A 20,565-nucleotide genomic window follows, 5' to 3' on the forward strand; every position below is an offset into this window, starting at 1 on the left:
TATACAATACAACAACATACAACAATGTAATATAATTTACAAGTGTCGTCGGCTCGTCGCCTCGTCAGACTCGGAAGGTAAATTAAAAAAAAATGAAATGGGGGGAAAGAGGAAAAATTGAAAAGGGCTTGAGATCAACTTAAACTTTCAAAGTTAAACTTTTCAAATTTAAGTTGAGTTGCCTACGTATCCACAATTTTATTGAGGAATCAAAGCCCACGTAGTTCTCTTACCTTGGGATCAACCCTTTTTTCTTGCAAAATGTTGCCCATTTTCTAAGCAAACACATATCAGCACGCTATATACACATTGCTGCATTTCTAATAGGGGCAATTTGATCTTCCAAAGCAATCAATGCATCTCGAACACACATAGTCAGAATATTATTCAAGCATCTAGCATGGAAAAAATTAGTACTAATAGATAGTTTGTTCTGATTTTTTCCATGCTAGATGCTTGAATAATGTTCTGACTATGTGTGTTCGAGATGCATTGATTGCTTTGGAAGATCAAATTGCCCCTATTAGAAATGCAGCAATGTGTATATAGCGTGCTGATATGTGTTTGCTTAGAAAATGGGCAACATTTTGCAAGAAAAAAAGGTTGATTCCGAGAAAAAATTTCATAGATCATTCAGGATGCGGCTAAGTTGTACTTGAAGATCATTAAAATATATTCCGCATTTGATAAATATCAAATGCGGAATATATTTTAATGATCTTCAAGTACAACTTAGCCGCATCCTGAATGATCTATGAAATAGGGGGGAAAAAAAATTTGAAAATGGCTTGAGCTCAACTTAAACTTTCGAAGTTAAACTTTTCAAATTTAAGTTGAGGTGCCTACGTATCCACAATTTTATTGAGGAATCAAAGCCCACGTAGTTCTCTTACCTTGCTTACCTTTTTGGTCGGCAGTGCTCGCCGTTCACCGCCCCCGTCGACTCATTGCTAATGTTGAGTGCTATCGCTTCTGACCTCGTCATCGCCATCGGAAGAAAATTCTTCACCATCACTCTCTACACGGAAGTCGAAATCCGGCTCTTGTGCTCTCATGTCCGCCTTTGCCCAATCGTCAAGTAACATAGTGGCTTCCATGTTCTTGGCGGAGAGATTGCTCCTTTTGTCGTCTAGGACACAACCGCCGACACTAAAAGCTTGTTCAACGGCGACGGTGGAAGCGGGAACGGCGAATATCTCCTTAGCCATGATGGAGAGTATCGGAAACTCTTTGTCATGTGTTCCCCACCAATATATGAATTATGAACTTACACCATAAATGTGTATTTGTATGGAAAGTGAGTGTGACTGTGTGAGGTAGCAGTTATTTCGTGCATATATATGTGTCTCTATATACCTGCGCATGCATATGTCACTGTGTGGATAGTCTTTCTCTCTCTCTCTCACACACACAGACACACACTATCACACACGTATAAAGATGTTAATCGGGCTAATCCTTACGGGTTTGGGCAATCCACTCGATTATCAAACTATTTGGGTGCAGGCTATTCGGGTCATGAATTTTCAACTCTAACCCATCGGATTATTCGGGCCTAGAAACTTTAGAAAATAATCTCTTATAATCAAACTTTTCCTCTATAAAATAATTTTAAATTTTAGATATTTTTTTCTTCTTAGTTTTAGAATCATATAAAATTTTCAAATTTTCATAGTTTTCTTAATATTAGTTGGAGAGAAATATTTCATCTCGATCAACTACAATATAAATAAAGATAAATTAAAATTAAATCAATCAATTTGAATTAAAGCTTGTGTTGATACTTTATGAAAATTAAAAATCATACTCTCACCGTCTCAACTAAGTTAAGACATAACTTTTGGCTACAGATATTAAGAAATTGTGTTGAAAAGTATGATAGAGGAATGAAGTAGGAAATATAAAGACAGAGTAAAGTAAATAGTGGAATAAAGTAAAGGTGATTGGATATTTTGTTTTTTGTTAAAAATGAAATGACTCAACTTAGTTGGGACATCCCACAGAGGAATACGACTCAACTTAGTTGAGACGGAGGAGTATCTTACATGAACCATTATTAAAATGATAACCATATTGAGATTTTGATGGGTTAGTTCTTAACTTTATCTTGATTGGCTTTTGTGGTAGTAACACAGTAGTGGCACATGATGGGATGATGGAATATGAGTCGAGGTGAAACTTGAAAGTTGATAGTGTGGGAACGAGCGGAAAAGTGCATAACAAATATTGAAGAATACTAATGATTGTGTAACATGAAATAAAAAAAATACAAAAAACTAGTCTAACCCGCCAAACTCATTTAGCCGTTTCGTATTTGGGTTATTCAGACCGCCCATGGATTTCGGGTTGGATTAACATCCCTATGCACAAAATTAAAAGCATCATAAAACGTTTTTTTATACATTGATTTTTCTTCTATTTTTCCTCGACTGTTTTATTCTTTTTATTTATCTATTTTTTTTATTTTTTTCTATACTCATTAAATATTACTTCCTACTTTCGTCCATAAAAAATAAACATAGTTGTAAATTATTTACATACATTATTTAAAAAATTATGCTTAAGCACACAAATGAAACCTGCTGCGCCGCATTTGTGAGATGCTGCTCGAGATCCTTCAACTTCAACTTTTTCCCCAAGCTCGACTGCAACTCAATTCGAGCTTATGTCTTATTATTCGAGTTAATAATAATAACATGTTCGAGTTGGAGTTTGACCTCAAGTTCAGCTCGTCCGACATTTAAATAATTGTAAGTTAAGCTTCTAACAACCAGCAAATTTACAAAGCTCAATTCCGCAGCTGCTTCTCACACATATTTTCGTAAAAAATCGGGCAGCATCCTAAGTCCGACCCGCTAGCGAGTGCAAGATTTGCTTCAATTGTTGGTGTCTCTTTATCGGTTGATGGTAATTGCAATAGTAACTATTTAACTTTGTAATGTTACTCTTGTCCAATTTAAGGAAATATTGCAACAGTACTTAAATTGAATTGCCCGTTTTGCAGCTAAAACTTAAGTCAAATAAAATCGAGGTATGCTTTTCCAGAAAATTTAATTTTTCTGTTCATAAAGGGGTGTGCATTCGGGTTTCGGTTCGGTTTTTTGCCAAAACCGAAAAACCGAATTTAGTTCAAAATCCAAACCGAACCGAACCCGAAAAACCGAAAAACTGAAAAACCCGAACAAAACCGAAAAACCCGAACAAAACCGAAAAACCCGAAAAAAACCGAAAAACCTGAAAAAAAAAATATAATATAAATATATATTTATATATGTGTATTTTATTTTATTTTATATATACTAATAAAATATTTATATATAATATAAAATTAATAATACATATAATATATATTATATAATAGAATATATTAAAAGAATATATATATTATATATAATATAATATATTAAATTAATAGAATATATATATAATTCGGTTTTTCGGTTTTTTTCTTCGCCCGAACCGAAAAACTGAATTTTGTTTATTTTTAAAACCGAGCCGAACCGAAAAACCGAACCGAATTTCAAAATTTCGGTTTGGTTCGGTTCGGATATTCGGTTTCCGGTTTTTTTTCTCACCCCTATGTTCATCTTCGAGAGCTTGGAACTCCTCACTTGACTTTGACTTATGATTTGTATGATAATACTATATGAAAACATTAATGCCACTTTTAACTGCTAAATTCAAAAAAAATGGATACTTTGTTCAAAAATATGAAAATTGATGATGATTAGGAATGCAAGCGAATCACGGAATGAAATAAGATTACATTACACAAGCTAAGAGTCGTATTTGTAAAACAAATCCAAACACAACATTAACTGATCTTAAATACTACTCCGTACTTACTAGTAAAAGAAGTCTCTATGAATTCCTATAAATAGAGTCAAAACAAATCCAAACACAACAACTGAACTGATCTTAAATAAGCATGAATTCCTTCCTTAAACTAGCTCAATTCCTGACCTATAACTTGCAAACTCATCGAAAACGGAATCATAGACGAGCACCTGACCTCAAGATGTCTCAACTCTCCCGTGGCACGATCAAACACCACTAGCTCACCACCAAGTAAGCTTGGAAAATACAACAGATTACCGTCGTGTGATGGAAACAGTTTCAGTAGAAATGTCAAACGCAAGGATACAATAGCCACTGCATTCTTGATGCACTACACAATAAAAAACCCCGGATACGCAAGCATAGGCGCTCCTTCTATCCATTATTGCAATTAAATCAAAGTCGGGGCATGGTATTAGCCTCCACGAATTAGTTTTGAGTGAATACAATCCGATGTGATAAAACATATCACTATCATCACTCGGAATGGTATCTGGAAGATGCATCACTTTGCAATCTTGGTTATCAGACCACATTGCATATCCGAGACAAGCGTGAGCAGGAAAAGGGGGCTCAGGAAGGATCTTATACTCGCCCGTCCAAAGAACATGACTAGCCGGGCTTTGATGGTGAAAATGAAGCAGACCATTACCAGTAGCCCCGGTGAAGTGATAACCTTGTTTGGCTAGAAAAGAGGGCGGATATACGTAATATTGGGGTGAAAGGTCGGGAGAATATGAAGCGAAAAACTCACGACCATGTACATCACGGCAACTCCACAGAATGTCTGGACTAGGATTAGGCTTCAGCTTCAAGCATGATTTAGTACTAGTTTTTATCTCCTCGACCGAAAGAGGAGGGTAAATACCATACAGTAACTGCAGTTGCAGGAAGGAGGAGGTTGGCATCGAGGATCATGGAAGCCTGCCTAGGACAAAAAAATGATTTGTAAATAGTTTATGATCAATCTACTCCTAGTAAATAGTTTATGATCAGAATGCTAAAGAAATTATTCAACATACGCGGGGGACTGAAGATTAGCTTATTATCCAACTCCATCTCCATAATGCTCTCCTTGAGAGCAATGCTCTTCTCGAAACTGATGATTTTGTTATGATCCACCAAAATTCACTAATAAATTTAAACATACTACATCAATCAATTTCCCATGTTCATCACATTACACATAATGCTCTTCTCGAAACTGATGATTCTGTCATGATCCACCGCCTCTCTAACCAAAATTCACAAATAAATTTAAACAAGTTAGAATATAGTACATCAATTTCCTATTTTTTGAAAAAAAAAACAAAAAAATTGAACCTTTGGAGGAATTGAGTTCCGGATCCAATACCCCGCCGTGAAAAGAAATTGATAGATCGAACACAACGCCGCACGGCGGAGGAAGCCAAACGGGCAGCCATGATAAATTAGGATTTAGCTTTGAGAATTCAAGAAACCCTAAATAATTGCGGAGGGAATTGGGAATTAGTTCTAGGTTTTTTTTATTGCGGAGAGAAACCCACAAAATTTGTCAACTTTCACTATATTAGAGAAAAAATATTTCCAAAATTAAAAAGTACATATTTTTGTTTGATGGACTAAAAAGAAAAGAACGCATATTCTTGTGGAACGAAGTAATACTATTTAAAAATTACTGAGGTCTGGATTTTCATGCTACTAAAATTGGTTGTTATTATGGTAAGCAATGTTGTGAAAATCAGATAGTTAAACGAATTGACGAAGCTATTAATTTATGGTTCAACCAGTCCGATTGAACCGTTTTACTATTGCAAAATATATATAATAATAAAATATAATTAAATTTAGTAATTAATACTAGAATATAATTAATAATATTACCACAAAAACATTTAACCTTATAAATAATTAGTTATGTATAAATATTAAAATATACTGTAAATATTATAATATGTATGAATATTAAAATATATAGGTAAATATAATATATATATATATATATATATGGACAGGGATATGATCAAAATAAAAATGCATTTAAATCCAGAAATGCAACCCAAATCTTGACCCTAGTATTAGATGATCTAATGATCATTAATTAACCAAAAACACGGAAGGTCATAATTAAGCAATTTAGGTCATATTATAATATTTAAGTTTAATGTCATGCTAAGATCATTTTAGGTCATGCTTTGTTAGCATGACCTAAAAATTAACTAACTATGACCTAAAAGTGCCCTACGTATGATATTGTTATGCGTTTCTGTATTTAAATCTAGTTTTGCATAGATCAAAACCCTAGACAGACATATTATTTAGTCAATGTAGTTAAAAATTTTAATATTTAATATATAAAGTACATATTGATTTTAAAAAGTTTATTTGGTGAAATAATATTATAATAAAAATATATAATTAAATACAAATTACTATTCCCTCCGGCTCACAATAACAGTCTAATTTTTCCATCCGTCCCACAAATTCAAAAAAGTTTATTTGGAGTATTAGTTAGTTTAGATAAGAATATATATGAATATAAATATTTAGGAGTTATAAATTAAATATATACTATAAAATAATTATAGTAAATTATAAACTATAATTAATAATATATTAAAAAAATATGTGTAATTGTGATAATTTTAGTAACTAGTAAAATAGCGGATGCTCTAAAATGTGAGTGGAATAAGTTGGTAGAATATGAGGTCTACTTATCATTTATGATAAAAGTGAAATATGACTCTTATTGTGGGATGGACAAAAATGGCAAACTAGGACTCTTATTCTGAAACGTAGGGAGTATTTATATGGATATTTAAAATTTTCACCACTAATTAAACATCTACATATATTTGAAAATGAAAGTGCAATAGCACGAACCATACGCGCACTTATAATTTTTGTGTATTTTAATCTTACTTTAACTAAGTGACAATAAACAATACCTAATATTTATTTGAATATTTAAAATTTTCACAACTAATTAAACACCTAATATTTATTTGGATATTTAAAATTTTCACAACGAATTAAGCATCTAGATATTTGAAATTGAAAGTGTAATAGCATTGACCGGACGCACTTCTAATTTTGGTCTTTTAATATTACTTTAATCGCATGTTTAACTTTAAACTATAGTTATCCAAAAATAATTACCAGCGACAAGAAATTAACCACGACTTTGGTGGGGCCGTGCCACGTCATCCAAAGAGCGAAATTCTAATTAAATCACGTGGGCCAAATCGTAGTGAAAGACTCAAGCTGCCGCCCGTTTTAGATTACGGGATTGCTAATGACACTTCCCATGTTTACAACTCTGTTAAGTCAACCCTCTTAATACCACTTGGTTATGACATCTACTAGTTTTTTTAAAAAATTATTTTATGTTGTTAGGTGGTATACTACTATATTACAAAATATATCGTAAATTATATTTAAAAATTTAAGTACTATCACACTTAACTCTGCAAAATATTAATAGGATAATTTTCAAATTGACATCTTTTAGTTTTCTAAAAGCAAAAAAACGCAATGACAACAGTCATTAAACGTAACCTTTATGACTTAAATTAAGGTATAATTAACAACTATACTTAATTTATTTGGGATGTAATCAAATGCAACTATAAATACTTTACAAACTTCAAACTATGATTTGGATCGCTGAAAAATGTCAACAAATGATTAAGCTATTTGACTCTGAGCCCTTGCTATCGGCTTTAACCTACATACTACAAATTTGTCAATACTAAGGTTATATTAAATGCAATATTTATTAGAGAATCCAATATTAGATTGATAGATTCTTTAAAGACAAATACCTTCACTCTATTTGCTAATGACACGATTTAAGTAAAATTAGTACTCTCCCATATTTAAATAAATAATTTATTTTTTGTTACTATTTAATAGGTGCCTCATTTGAAAAACAGAAAGTATCACTATCACACATTTCCCATTTTATTTATATAATATCTTTTTAAAATAAATATCAAAACTTAGAAATCATTTTTACATAACACAGAGGTCATCTTAGTTCATTTTTTTTTATCAAAATAGATATCACAAACAATGTAAAAGTGTCCTCCGCATTTTTAAAATCCAATTTTCACAAATAAACTAAAAATTACATTTGTGTTATCTAAAAATGATGATTGTTTTTTATATTAAGTGAAGTAGAAAGAAAATTTTTTTAAAAGAGTGGCAATAGCAGGAACAGCCAATATTACTATTCCAAGCCACCACAATAGAAATGTTGAATACTCATATGAGCTGAAGGAAGCTGCTGCGATGCTTCGTTGAAGCTCCCCGGAAACCTCTATCCTCGTTCCCGGCAATTTCAATTTTTTTCCCGCTTTCGGCTCCTTATATTCCCATTTTTCACTGTCGGAATCTTCCCACGCTCGCTTCAATTTCACTCGAAAAATTTCAGCCAGTTCATGATAAATTATCGGAATTGGATCGGATCAGATCTGATCTGTATTAAAAAAACTCTTTAATTTTTCCCTGAATTAAATAGTATTATTGGAGGCGTGCATTCCTTTTTCCAGAATTTGAAAATAAGGAAACTGTTGCGAAGATGCAGAGGCAGTATATGGAAGCAGCGAGCGGTATGGCGGCGAGAGAGAAGCGGAGTTTGGATCCGAGCGGTAGCGAGGAAGGTCAACCGGATAGGAAACGACCGGCTCTCGCTAGGTATTCTAAGTTTCTAATAGGCTTCGACATCTAGGTTTACCTAGATGATTAGAGATGTGTATCTTTTGTGTGCATTATTGCTATTGGAGCTCATGGAGAGTACATTGAGCTTGAATTCTTAAAATTGCAGCGAGATTCAGCTGGAGTGGGGTCTGATGAGTTGACTTTTTTTGCGGGGGTGGTTTTTGGGGTTAAATTAAATTTTTTATGCGCCTGTTGTGTTTGCTATTTGTATGTGATATCTGCGTTAAGTTGATCAGAGATGATCAGTACTATTGCTATAATTTATTTTATTTTTGTGATGTGAATTGAGTTAAAAATTATGTTGAGTTTTGAGTAGCTGATAATGGTACTGCAAAACGAGTGCTTGCTTAGAGTAACAAAGACTTAGCAGTTTGATTGAGAAAAAACTGCCATGTATATGCTCTATGAAAAGTTCTTGGACCGTTTTGTTGCAGTGGTGTTAGGAGGTACATGATGCCTTTCCTTGTATATCATCAGTATATGTCATGAGATTAGTACTAGAACCGTCGAATGTGATTGAGTTGTTTAGTGGAATAATGCAACCATCCGTCATAGTTGTTAGCTCAGTATGCAAAATTATGCTCCATTTGATGTATCTTATTTAGACAAGTTGCAATGGTAAGGCTTTAGTTAACTAAGTTGTAATAGCAAGAGTGAACTGATTGCAACTTTAGTTGATCTATAGTAGATTCAGTTCAGTGTGATGTGTGCTCTTAGTTCTGGCTTGGTCCTCACATTTATTTTGTTGCTAAGACAACTACTCGTATCAAACTACAGTGCTCTCATCTTGCATGTATGTGAAGATTTTCAAACGCTTAGAAGCAATGTAATATTGTTGCTGCATTTCTAAAGGCTTGGCTGGCTAGGCACTTTGTAATGTATGATTCATCATTAATGCAGTGTTATTGTTGAGGCTCTTAAAGTGGACAGCCTACAAAAGCTATGCTCATCACTGGAACCAATTCTTCGTAGAGTGGTAAGATTATAGTCCATTTTGGTACGAATACTCGTCCAGTGTTACGAATGCTTGAGGCCCATTATAGTAGGTATTATCGATTCTATATGTACTAAATGGACTGCAATATATGCTATTGTTAAGGTCAATTTTTTTGGTTATCTGACTGGCTTGATACATATATGCTAGATGCTTAACTTGCTTTACTTACTTTCCAAACTCTGCTTATTGTGGATGATAATCCATGGCCTGTAATTTATGAATGAAATGACATTTTGAGTCTTTGACTACCAGGTTAGTGAAGAGGTAGAGCGTGCCTTGGCAAAACTGGGCCCGGCCAAATTAAATGGAAGGTGTGATACTATGGCTTACAGTTTCTTTAGCTGATGACCATTGTTCTATGTTTTGTTTGATTTGGTTCAAGTAGTTTAGTTAGAATATTTCTTATACTCACTCTTAGGTAAATGTAGAACCTTTTGTTATTTGCTGGTTTCATGTTAAATAAATTTCCACAATCAACATGCAGGGTTTCTCCAAAAAGAATTGAGGGCCCTGATGGTAGAAATGTGCAGCTTCAGTTCAGGTCGAAGTTGTCGCTGCCTCTATTTACAGGTGGAAAAGTGGAGGGAGAGCAGGGTACTGCAATCCATATTGTGTTGCTAGATGCAAATACAGGCCATTTAGTGACATCAGGTCCAGAGTCTTCAGTCAAATTAGATGTTGTTGTGCTTGAAGGTGATTTCAACAATGAGGATGATGATGACTGGAGTCAGGAAACATTTGAGTCTCATATTGTGAAGGAACGAGAGGGAAAGCGGCCACTGCTTACTGGAGACTTGCAAGTGACTTTAAAGCAAGGTGTCGGTACCATTGGGGAGCTGACATTCACTGACAACTCTAGTTGGATTCGGAGCAGAAAATTTAGACTTGGTCTGAAAGTTGCCTCTGGTATTTGTGAAGGCATTCGAATCCGAGAAGCCAAAACAGATGCCTTTACTGTCAAGGATCACAGAGGGGAATGTAAGCTTAGTTTTGATTAAAACAGCATTTACTATAACATCATGCTCATCCTGAGATGTAAGTTTGTTTTACTTGTTTAATATTTGTAGTATACAAGAAACATTATCCGCCGGCACTTAATGATGAAGTTTGGAGATTGGAGAAGATTGGTAAAGATGGGTCGTTCCATAAGAGGCTCAATAAAGCTGGAATATTTACAGTGGAAGACTTCTTGCGACTTGTAGTGAGAGACCCACAGAAACTTCGACATGTGAGATATCTTTTTCTCATGCTGTCTTTTTCATATAGTCCTTCCTGCATGCTCATAATGAATACTCTTTGACCATTGCAGATACTGGGAAGTGGAATGTCCAATAAGATGTGGGATATTCTCGAACAGCACTCAAAGACATGCGTCTTGGGTGGAAAACTCTATGTGTACTATCCTGATGAACCAAGAAATGTGGGAGTCATATTCAATGATATCTATGAGTTGAGTGGTCTGATTGCTGGTGGACAGTATCATTCAGTTGATTCCCTGTCTGACAATCAGAAGGTCGGTGATTTCAAAATAGTAATGTTAGTGGTCGTCTAATTAATTGTTTTTTACTTGCATGACTATGTTTTGGAAAAGGTTGCCTACTCTCTTTAGGAAAAGGGCTAAAATTTCTTTGATGGTATCATATTTTTGGCTGCCTTACCACAGTTGAGCCTACGTCAAGACATAGTTAGTTTGCAAGCAATTTTTTTATTATTATTATTAAGAAAATTGGTAGGGGCAAGTAAACAATTTCATGGGTTAATTCTTCATAAATAGGTACTGGATGATAGATAGCCAACTGTACTGATTTTGCTTCCTGTCACTATTACACCATAGTTTACTACACAGCTGATGTTCCCCTCTTTTCTGGCCTCCCGTAACCCAGTTGTTACTAAAATGTAAATTGGCTGTTTGAACGGTCCAACAAAGAATTAGTGGCAAGAAATTTGTTTTTTTTGCCTAATGAAATGAGCAGTTAAACAGATAGCTTATATACGTTTTCATGGCAGGTCTTTGTTGATACATTAGTGAAGAAGGCATATGACAACTGGACACATGTCATAGAATATGATAGCAAATCTTTTCTGGGTTTCGATCAAAATAAGAGTCCAGATGCTCAAAATGATCACAGGATTCAATCGCAATATCAGCTTAATTCTTTTGATCACCTTACTCTACCTACTCTCCCAGCATCAGATCATGTTGAACATAGTCCTGTCACCCCTGGACTGGCTACAAGAGGTAACCAAAAGCACGGCTTAATGCGGTACTGCATTAGGGATAATTATTTTGACCAGGTTGCAGAAAGTGGGCCTATCTTGCCGTGAAAAATGGCGTATATTTTTTCTTGTGATGTTCTTGGGATTTCCTCTCTATTTAATTGATTTTTTTCTAAATGCCCGTGGTTTCATCCCTTGAATGTCTGATCTCAGTTGTTTGATTACCCCATGAACTGTGAAAAGTTTCTTTTGGAGCTTTTCATTTTTTTAGCTATTCTCAATATGCCCTCTCAGGTTCCGCTTTAATACGAATTCTGCTCACAGTGTCTGCTTTTGTTTTTCTCCAGCTCATCATGAAAATGTTGGAAACCAGTTTCCTACTCAACCGCACAATATGAATCTCAATGTTTCTATGCAATTGGAGAGCCCTTCATATCCTCCTAACCAGCTCATGAGTACGATGCAACAATCTCAGCCATCTGGAAATGATAACATGCTCGCTCTTGGTCCACCACTGTCAACCTCTCCTAGCTTCCCTACCAGTGTCACACCGAATCTTACTTCCTATAGGGCACTGGAGGACATCCCTGAGGACGAAATTCGTGTAAGAACTCATGAAATGCTTGAAAATGATGATATGCAGCATCTACTGCGCATGTTTAGTATGAATGGGAATGGTCATGCTTCTTTCAACGCCAACGAACAAGGTTTTCCATCCTCAACTTACAACCCATTCTCACCACCAAGCTTCAGTTTTGGTGAGGACCGTACACGTTCATCTGGAAAAGCTGTTGTCGGGTGGCTCAAACTTAAAGCGGCTCTAAGATGGGGCATTTTCATCAGAAAGAAAGCTGCTGAGAGAAGGGCCCAACTTGTGGAGTTGGATGATTACTAAATGCTAATCTCACTCTTTTGCCATTTCTGGAGTTCATCCACCTTATATGCTGGTCGATATCTGTGCCCTATCTGAGGGCAAATGCTTCTTCCACGGACTTGATAACACGTGCGGAGTTCTGTGGTTGTTCTACTTGTTTGTTCGAATGGCTAGGGTGGTTGGCTTGCCAGTACAAATGGTATAACATCCTAACTTCATCGGATATAGCTTAGAAGGCTGACACCCGACGACCGAATCAAGAAACCACCGCGGAAGCTAGAGGATTGGCAAATTCAAAAGGCAGGCTTTTTTCTTCGTCGAGGTGGATGGTATGTTTGTTTGTTAGCTATTTCTCGAAGTTTTGGTTTCTCAACTCTCATTGAACGTTGTAAGTGCTCGAATAACAGCCTTCATGACTTGGGATGTATTTGAGCGTAGAGCTCTAACAGTGTGATATTATGTTGTAACTATATCTTTTTGCATTTAACTTTGGTTTTCATCTATGATTTCTTTGTATTCCAAATTTGAAGCTTATAAAATTATATCATTTTCATTTAGTTTTGTGATGGCTTGATGCAGTTGTATCCTTTCAATTTTGTGAAGCCAATGTGAAAGATTGATAATCTAAACCAGGAAAGAATGATAATAACATTGAACAATAAGTGATGCAGTTATATCATCCTTCTTCCCAGCGTGCAGTTGTTTCTTCTTCCCAACTGTAAGCAATAGATAACTCGTCGGGGTTGAGCTCGGGACGTGTTGTTGTGGCATATCAAACCAAAAAGAAGATTCACGGAGCTGTGGTTGCTGCGGAACAGCAGCGGGCAGCGGCACTGCTGAGTGGTGGTTAATCGGTGGAGAAAACACCGTGCAATCAAGCTGCCAAGGTTGTGCGGCTGTGTACAGCGTGGCTGCGTCGGGTGGATCAGGTTCGGGCCGGAGTGGAGGGAGCGTGGCTGCTGCTGCCCTACGCTCATGCTCAATCAATCAGGTCTCGAGTCGGGCGTGCCAAGCGAGGATATATTCCAACGTTGCAGCTATTGAATTCAGTTGCAAGTCATCGGATGCTTGCGATATCTCCGGCCATGAACGAAGATTGACTTCGGCCATGAGTTCGAGGATGAAAGCACCAATTTGATAAGAGTATTTCCTTTATCAAGATGCCGGAGATGATAAAAAGTGATAATAGAGAAGTCTCGGGAGGCATAGATATGCACGTGTCAAAAACGCTACTCTATTATGATTGTGGTTCATGTATAACTTGTATGATGACTGACGATGAATCTATATCTAGTTCTTTAAAAAAAATCGTTACTTATAAGTAAAAAATAAATACACTCCATATAAAATATAAATGTTCGATTTCTTCATATTAACTCGTATCAAGATTATTTAAAAGATGAACCAAAATTATTAGATTAATTTTATAACTAAAGGAAAATATTTACAATCAAGACTGATTTTATTTTACTTTATTCTAAAATTATCTATTTACTCAATCAAACAACGTTCATAACATATACTCCAATTCAATCCGATCCATCAAATTGACACTTAATTTTCTTTGGAGTTTTAGCACAATTTCACTGACTGAAAAAGGTAATGTCACATACTACTAAGAAAGTAATCTCAATTAGAAGTACTATTAAAAAGTCGTGATTTCTCAGCCTCACATTTGTCCCCAAATCTATGAGCTTATTTAAAACGAATATCACTAAATGGTAATCACTACATAAACAATGCAACATAATAATTCAAATTGAAGTATGTATTGTTGTATACAGAGAAACATTCTCATAATCTCATCAAAAGAAGAATTGTTATAGAGAGTTCATGGCCAAATTACCTAGCTTATCTCACTTAGTAAAAGAAAAATATATCCTACCATATATTAATATAAAAATAATATTCATTTTAGTCTAAATGTACAAAAACACCTTTTAACAAAAATGATTTAAAAATCATTCCAAAAGGAAAAATGAAAAAACGTGTCTTTATTCACAAATATAAATAATTAATAGTATAAAAATGTACGTACTATTTTACAAAAACACCTTTTATCAACTGTTTTGTGGAGAAGTTGTTTTTACTAATAAAAAAATGTAGTTTTCCCTCAAATATATGTATGTGTGTAAAAAAGTTTTAAAATACATAACGACGTGGATTGTAACTTTTTTTTAATTTAATTGACAATGTCAATACTTCATATTTCATTTATATTTGAAAGGTTGAATTACAAAAGAAAAAAAAGATGGTTAAATTTGGTTTGTAGTAATAAAAAGAAATGTCATCCGTCAATTAACCCAATTATTACATCGGCTAATAAAATGAACAAAAGGGAAAGTAGAACATCAAACAACTTAATTGAACATACATTGAAAAAGAAAGTTATATGAAAGTAAACCATCCTTAATTAAAAATGTCGATTAATATTTGAAATTTGAATTTATCATACTTGGTGTTAAAAATTTTATTGCTAGTATGAAAGTAAACCATCCTTAATTAAAAATGTCGATTAATATTTAGTCAAAACAACCATTAACCAAACAAAATTAAAGAAAAATTACTCTTGACCAGCTTTAAATTGAATTGATATAAGCAGAGTTGACATCCTTGACTAGCCTACTACTCCCTCCGTCCCGCGTTACTTGCACGTATTTCCTTTCTGGGCGTCCCAAGTTATTTGCACTCTTTCCATTTTTAGTAAAAATTATCACCTACAGCCGTAATATTTGACTTTGTCTATCACTCATTCCTTAATCTCCGTGCCGAAAAGGAAACGTTCAAGTAACGCGGGACGGAGGGAGTACATTTTATCTCCATTGTTGGTCAAACTACTTGACCTAAAATTACAGTAATATATTTAATGTTTACTTGAATCTAGGAATTTTATTATATATAAATCTTTTTATGCTTATCCGTTACGTTTTTACAATAAAATCCTTTGCTTTCTTTGAGTCAATTACATTTCTAATTAATATTATGATTTATGTATCAATTTGTTCCGTAATATTTGCTCAAAAATTAATTCGTGAGTGTCAATCGAAAACAAAAATTGAAACATAAATTCGCAATAAGATAATTAATTGAAAATTATAAATTTTGATGGTATTATAAAGTTTATGTAGCATGAGTCACGCTAAGTACTTTAAAACCAAATTTCATAAATAAATAATACTAGCATACGTGTCATGGTTTTATTAGGCCTTACAAATTATGTAATATTATAACTATTCATTTATACACAATAGTCAAGGGCAGGTGCTTGCTTGGTAAACTATAAAATTAATTTGTAGAATATGCCGTAATTTAATAACACGTATTTAGATAAGATCGATCATGTGTTACATTAGATTTTCATATTAACTTCTCTATCAACTATATACTTTCTGTCTCGATAATTTTGATAATACACGACAAGGATTTCATATAAAATTAGTAAAGTTGAAAAACAATAAATCGAAAAAAATAAAATAGAGTGTCTGTGTAGTTAACGAAGAAGGTAAAACCTACCTAAAATATAATGTACCTATTTACTTTCTTACACATTGTATTTGTATATGAGTTGTCATTTCTATTATAATAAAATACTAAATCTAGTAATTTTTTATATATGAATAATAAATATTTAATAACCGACATTAATTTGGTATATACAGTTGTAAAGGCGTAAAAAGAATAATTTCATTAATATATTTGTACTATAATGCGAGAATATTCCATATAATATAAATATCCAGCTGCCATGATACATATACACTAATTAATGAAAGAAAATGAGTGCATTTGGTGACAAAATAAGTAGTCTGCACTATTAACTTTCCAATTAAGCAATTGCTTTTTTGAGATGAAAAAAATATTCTTATAAAAAAATATTCTTAGTCATTAATGAAAAAAACAAAAATTATATTTATGGAGTACAAAATAAATAGTGTATTCTAATTAAGCAATTGCTTTTTTGAGGTAAAACCAATATTCTCAGTAGTATCTTCAGCTCAGCATGAGGGCCAAAATCGGAATTTCGACATTAACTTAATGATTAACCAAAGCGTGTGGGTTAGAACTAACCAGCCGTCACACGGTAAAATTAAATCCAGCCACCAATGTGGAACTACGAGTAGAATTCTTACACGTGTCGGCATCTGGTTCGGTGATGGTTGTGAAATCGCACACAGCCAGTCATTGTAGCAAAAATCAAATACACGTCTCTATACAGCCGACTAAGACCATATCACTGCCACATCACCTGAACCACCCCATGTTGCCGCCAGCCTATCACGACTCTCCACGTGTCCCTCCATAACGGCTAGTTTTCCTGCTTGCTATAAAACAGTGGAGTCTTAACCTCGGGTGCTTTCTAGTGAAAACCATAAAACTCAGATATTTATCGCTTAGAATAACCGCTTTTTTGAGAGAGAGGATTTCTGCAATCGATCGATTCGATCTATTTTAGGGTGAAAAATCTAGACATTTCTGTAAAGTAGCGCCGGATTCGCTGATTATTTATATATAGAAGATAGTTGGAAGACGGTTTTTGTTTCCTTCTTCAGTAAGCCGTTACGCCAATCTCCATTTACTGTGTATTAAGTTGGGCGCTAGTTCGCCAAGCAATAAATAGATTCGATCATTCGGAGCTTGATTTTCTCAAATTAGGTTAGCTTTAGGATTCTGGTTTGGATTCAGATCTTGGAGTGTGAAAAAATGGGGTCTAGGGTTGATGAAGGGTACGGAATGGGGTTGGTGAGGAGCACTTCATTTGGGAGGAAGAGAGTGTTTTTGTCGAATCAGAGTATTGAATTTGGGGATTATGATGATTGTGCTGCGAATCCAAGTTTGAAGAGACGGTGCTCTCAGAATTCTGTTTTTTCGGGGGAGGAAGCGTCGCTTGAAGATTTGCCTCAAGTGATTCTGGTTAGTATTCGATTTTCCCCCTTTTTGTGCCTAATTTTGATTATGCTGATTTGCTAAACAAGTTGTGTTCTTCTCATTTCCAGATTCGGATACTGTGTGGTGTGGAGCATGACGATTTGAAGAGTCTGTTTTTCGTATCCAAAGCTGTTAGAGAAGCGGTAAGCTTTGTCCATTTCGGCAAAAAAAGGCCTTTTAAAAAAAATTGATTGATATAATTCGTTGATTTCTGATTGAAACAGACTCTAATCGCGAAGGAATCTCATTTCGCGTACAACACACCGAGGAAGACGGTGGGATTTAAACCCTTTAGCAAAAACAGAGTGGATTGGCTAGGTGAATTGATGGAGATGGAAGCCCCAAATACTACATTGCAGCATAGGGTTCCACGGAAGAGGCTGAGTGCGAAGAATCTAGCCGACATTTCGGTGGCGCTCTTCGCCTCCGGCGACGAAGCCAGCTGCTGCTGGCCTCGTAGAGATCTGTTTTCGGATAATTGAAGATAGGAAGCAATTGTTTGTTGCTAATGAGATTGGATCGAGTGAGCATATGTTCAACCACAACTTGAAGCCCAGTTTTTGTCTGTCTTCAACTTCTCCATTGAAGAATTTGGGGGCGGCTTGTTGGGGTTGGTTTGTCTCTAGTTTGTATGTACATGTGTGGATCTTGATTATGATATGTAGATGTTGTAATTTATTCAAGGAAAAATCAATAAGAAGGGGGCAGTGATGATCATTGAGCATGTGTATTGTATATTTAATTAGTGAATGTATGAATTAAATTAGTCAGCATGTAATGAAAGGATCCAAAGCGTTTTGGTATCCTCTACGATTCTGTGAGGTTGAAAATGAGGTAAGAGAAATGGGTGGGGATAAAGGGGGGAATAATTCAATGTTTAAAATAAGTTTTCCCGCTTTGTCCCGAGTGGAGAGAATATTGCGGTGTTCTAGAATGTTGTCGCCGCCTCGGATTCTTGCTTTTTGGGCCCAATGGTTTGGGCTCGAAGCCCCAAAATATCGACTTTTTTTAGGAATTAAAACTACTATAAACTAAAAACAAATGGCGATGGTAACAAGGGCTGGGATAAGGCATCATTTTGTGGCGGGCCAAGAATGCAGGTCGGCCACTGTCATAAAAAGAAATATATAAAAAAAAGTGAACTAGACTAAAAGTACTTGATCTTATTTAAAAATGCGTCAATGGTCCATATAAAAATTTTATAACCTATTTAGTCCCTAAAAATTATATTTTTAATATCTGTCAGTCTTTTATACCCATCTGAATTTGAAAAATCTCCTAAATGCCATGTAGGGCATTTTCGGTATCTGGAAATTACAATTTTAGTACCTCTTCAATCATGCAATTATTTTAGACATATATAAAAGCACCTTTTACAACAAAAATATTTTCTTTTGAATTAATTCACTTAAATTTTTAAATAATTACTTGAATAATGTATAGATTAAGCTTTATAATGAAAATATTACTATAGTTCACTTTAATATTTTTAGTAAAAAATGTTACTTGCAAGAGTTCGCTTTAATTTATGTTAGACATAATTCACTTAAATTTTAATTATTATATTTAAAAAATATTCTTCACTATACTATATTTTAATTAAAGTAATTAAAATATTTATTTTTCACTTAAGTATAGTAGCATTTAAATATTTAAGTTACATTTTTAAATAAAAATTACTATAATTCACTATAATATTATTTATTCTCAAATTTAAAAAATTTTAGAAAATTTTTTAAGTAAAAATAAATTCCACAAAGAATTTTCTATAATTCACTTTAATATTTATATTAAAAAATATTTCTATTAAATATAATATTTTCTTCGCAAACATATAGATTAATCTGTATAAAAAATACTAATATTTAATTTTAAAAATAAATAAAGCATAATTAAAACATATGATTTCTTATTTAAATTTTTGAAATCATAAAGCATCAAATATTATTTAAATGAAAGTATAATTGAGTTTATAAAAGAAAATAGTGATGGAAGAAAAAATAAAAAAATAAATAAAAAGAGAGTAGAAAGGTCCAAAATTCCCCAGATCTTTAAGTATTCACACTAGTGGTACCTAGGGTTACTTTAGTCTTATCGTACTAAAAATGATATAAAAAATTTTCTAAGGACCATTGATGCATTTTTCGACAAGATCATGGACTATTAGTATAGTTCACTCTAAAAAGAGATTCAAATAATGCACCCTCATTATATTAATAAAGCAAACATTATTTAGCAAGGATCCGACTTTAGACATATGGAAGTATTTTATGCACCATCTTTTAAAGTCATGAGATATCCATAATTTTTTCGGTAAAGTAAAATAATAAGTATATAAAAATATTTATTTCACTACTACTATTCGATTGCCCAATGCTCATAAATTCTTGTGTTCTGCCGGCTTTAGCATAGTTCATCAGAAAAAAGGAAAAAAAGGAGAAAAAATGAATAGTCAATTCTAGGGGAGTGATCAATTACCAACTCATCATTTAATCACTAACTACAACTAATTTAAGACTATAATTTTAGAAATCTTGTGATCTTGTCACGTGTAATTTTCGTTTTTATTAATGATAAAAAAACTACAAAATTAGGGTTTTCGATAAAAATGTCAATATAGTGTTTCGAAAATATCAACACAATGCTTTGAGAATGTTAATACATTGTTTATATTGACATTCTACATGTATTATATTGACATATTTTATATACTATATTGACATTTGTTGTTGTAAAGAAAAATTAAAATTTTTTTATTTTTTTTTTCAAATTTTGACATCAGAACATATGCAAGTGAGATATCGTTAGAATCCATATGAAATTATCTTTAATTTGATATATGGTGTGCGAAAACATAATTTAAATCGAGAAAGTTATATGCGTTTTAAAGTTATGAGATATTTTCAAAAGTTAGTTATAGCTAATTTATTGTAAATTGACTTTAATACCTTTATTGACCCTTTTTTTTATGTATTGACAGTATTGACATTTCAGGGCTTGATTTGAATATATA

At 33.7% G+C, this 20,565-nt stretch overlaps 2 protein-coding genes across 2 annotated transcripts; both read left to right on the forward strand.

The window, feature by feature from the left end:
* Window positions 1–8,051: 8,051 nt before the first annotated feature.
* On the forward strand, window positions 8,052–13,183 carry LOC121774810 (calmodulin-binding protein 60 C-like). Its single transcript, XM_042171669.1, has 8 exons — window positions 8,052–8,514; window positions 9,439–9,514; window positions 9,788–9,846; window positions 10,020–10,513; window positions 10,603–10,763; window positions 10,845–11,048; window positions 11,543–11,774; window positions 12,100–13,183. Exons 1-8 carry the CDS (start codon window positions 8,399–8,401, stop codon window positions 12,645–12,647), a joined length of 1,890 nt encoding a protein of 629 aa, XP_042027603.1. The 5' UTR covers window positions 8,052–8,398; the 3' UTR covers window positions 12,648–13,183.
* Window positions 13,184–16,971: 3,788 nt separating this feature from the next.
* On the forward strand, window positions 16,972–18,269 carry LOC121773564 (F-box protein At1g61340-like). Its single transcript, XM_042170450.1, has 3 exons — window positions 16,972–17,537; window positions 17,621–17,695; window positions 17,777–18,269. The coding sequence occupies exons 1-3, from the start codon at window positions 17,328–17,330 to the stop codon at window positions 18,032–18,034; spliced, it is 543 nt and encodes a 180-aa protein (XP_042026384.1). The 5' UTR covers window positions 16,972–17,327; the 3' UTR covers window positions 18,035–18,269.
* The last annotated feature ends 2,296 nt before the right edge of the window (window positions 18,270–20,565 follow it).

The sequence above is a fragment of the Salvia splendens genome, chromosome 17 (genome assembly GCF_004379255.2).
Source record: "Salvia splendens isolate huo1 chromosome 17, SspV2, whole genome shotgun sequence".
Lineage (NCBI taxonomy): Eukaryota > Viridiplantae > Streptophyta > Magnoliopsida > Lamiales > Lamiaceae > Salvia > Salvia splendens.

Bases quoted from the DNA above. Each gene is read 5' to 3' on its own strand.
- LOC121773564 (XM_042170450.1), top strand. From the start codon at position 17,328: ATGGGGTCTAGGGTTGATGAAGGGTACGGAATGGGGTTGGTGAGGAGC. The intron at 17,538-17,620 runs GTTAGTATTCGA...TCTCATTTCCAG, and splicing joins ATTTGCCTCAAGTGATTCTG to ATTCGGATACTGTGTGGTGT. The intron at 17,696-17,776 runs GTAAGCTTTGTC...TGATTGAAACAG, and splicing joins CCAAAGCTGTTAGAGAAGCG to ACTCTAATCGCGAAGGAATC.
- LOC121774810 (XM_042171669.1), top strand. From the start codon at position 8,399: ATGCAGAGGCAGTATATGGAAGCAGCGAGCGGTATGGCGGCGAGAGAG. The intron at 9,515-9,787 runs GTAAGATTATAG...TTTGACTACCAG, and splicing joins AACCAATTCTTCGTAGAGTG to GTTAGTGAAGAGGTAGAGCG. The intron at 10,764-10,844 runs GTGAGATATCTT...TGACCATTGCAG, and splicing joins ACCCACAGAAACTTCGACAT to ATACTGGGAAGTGGAATGTC.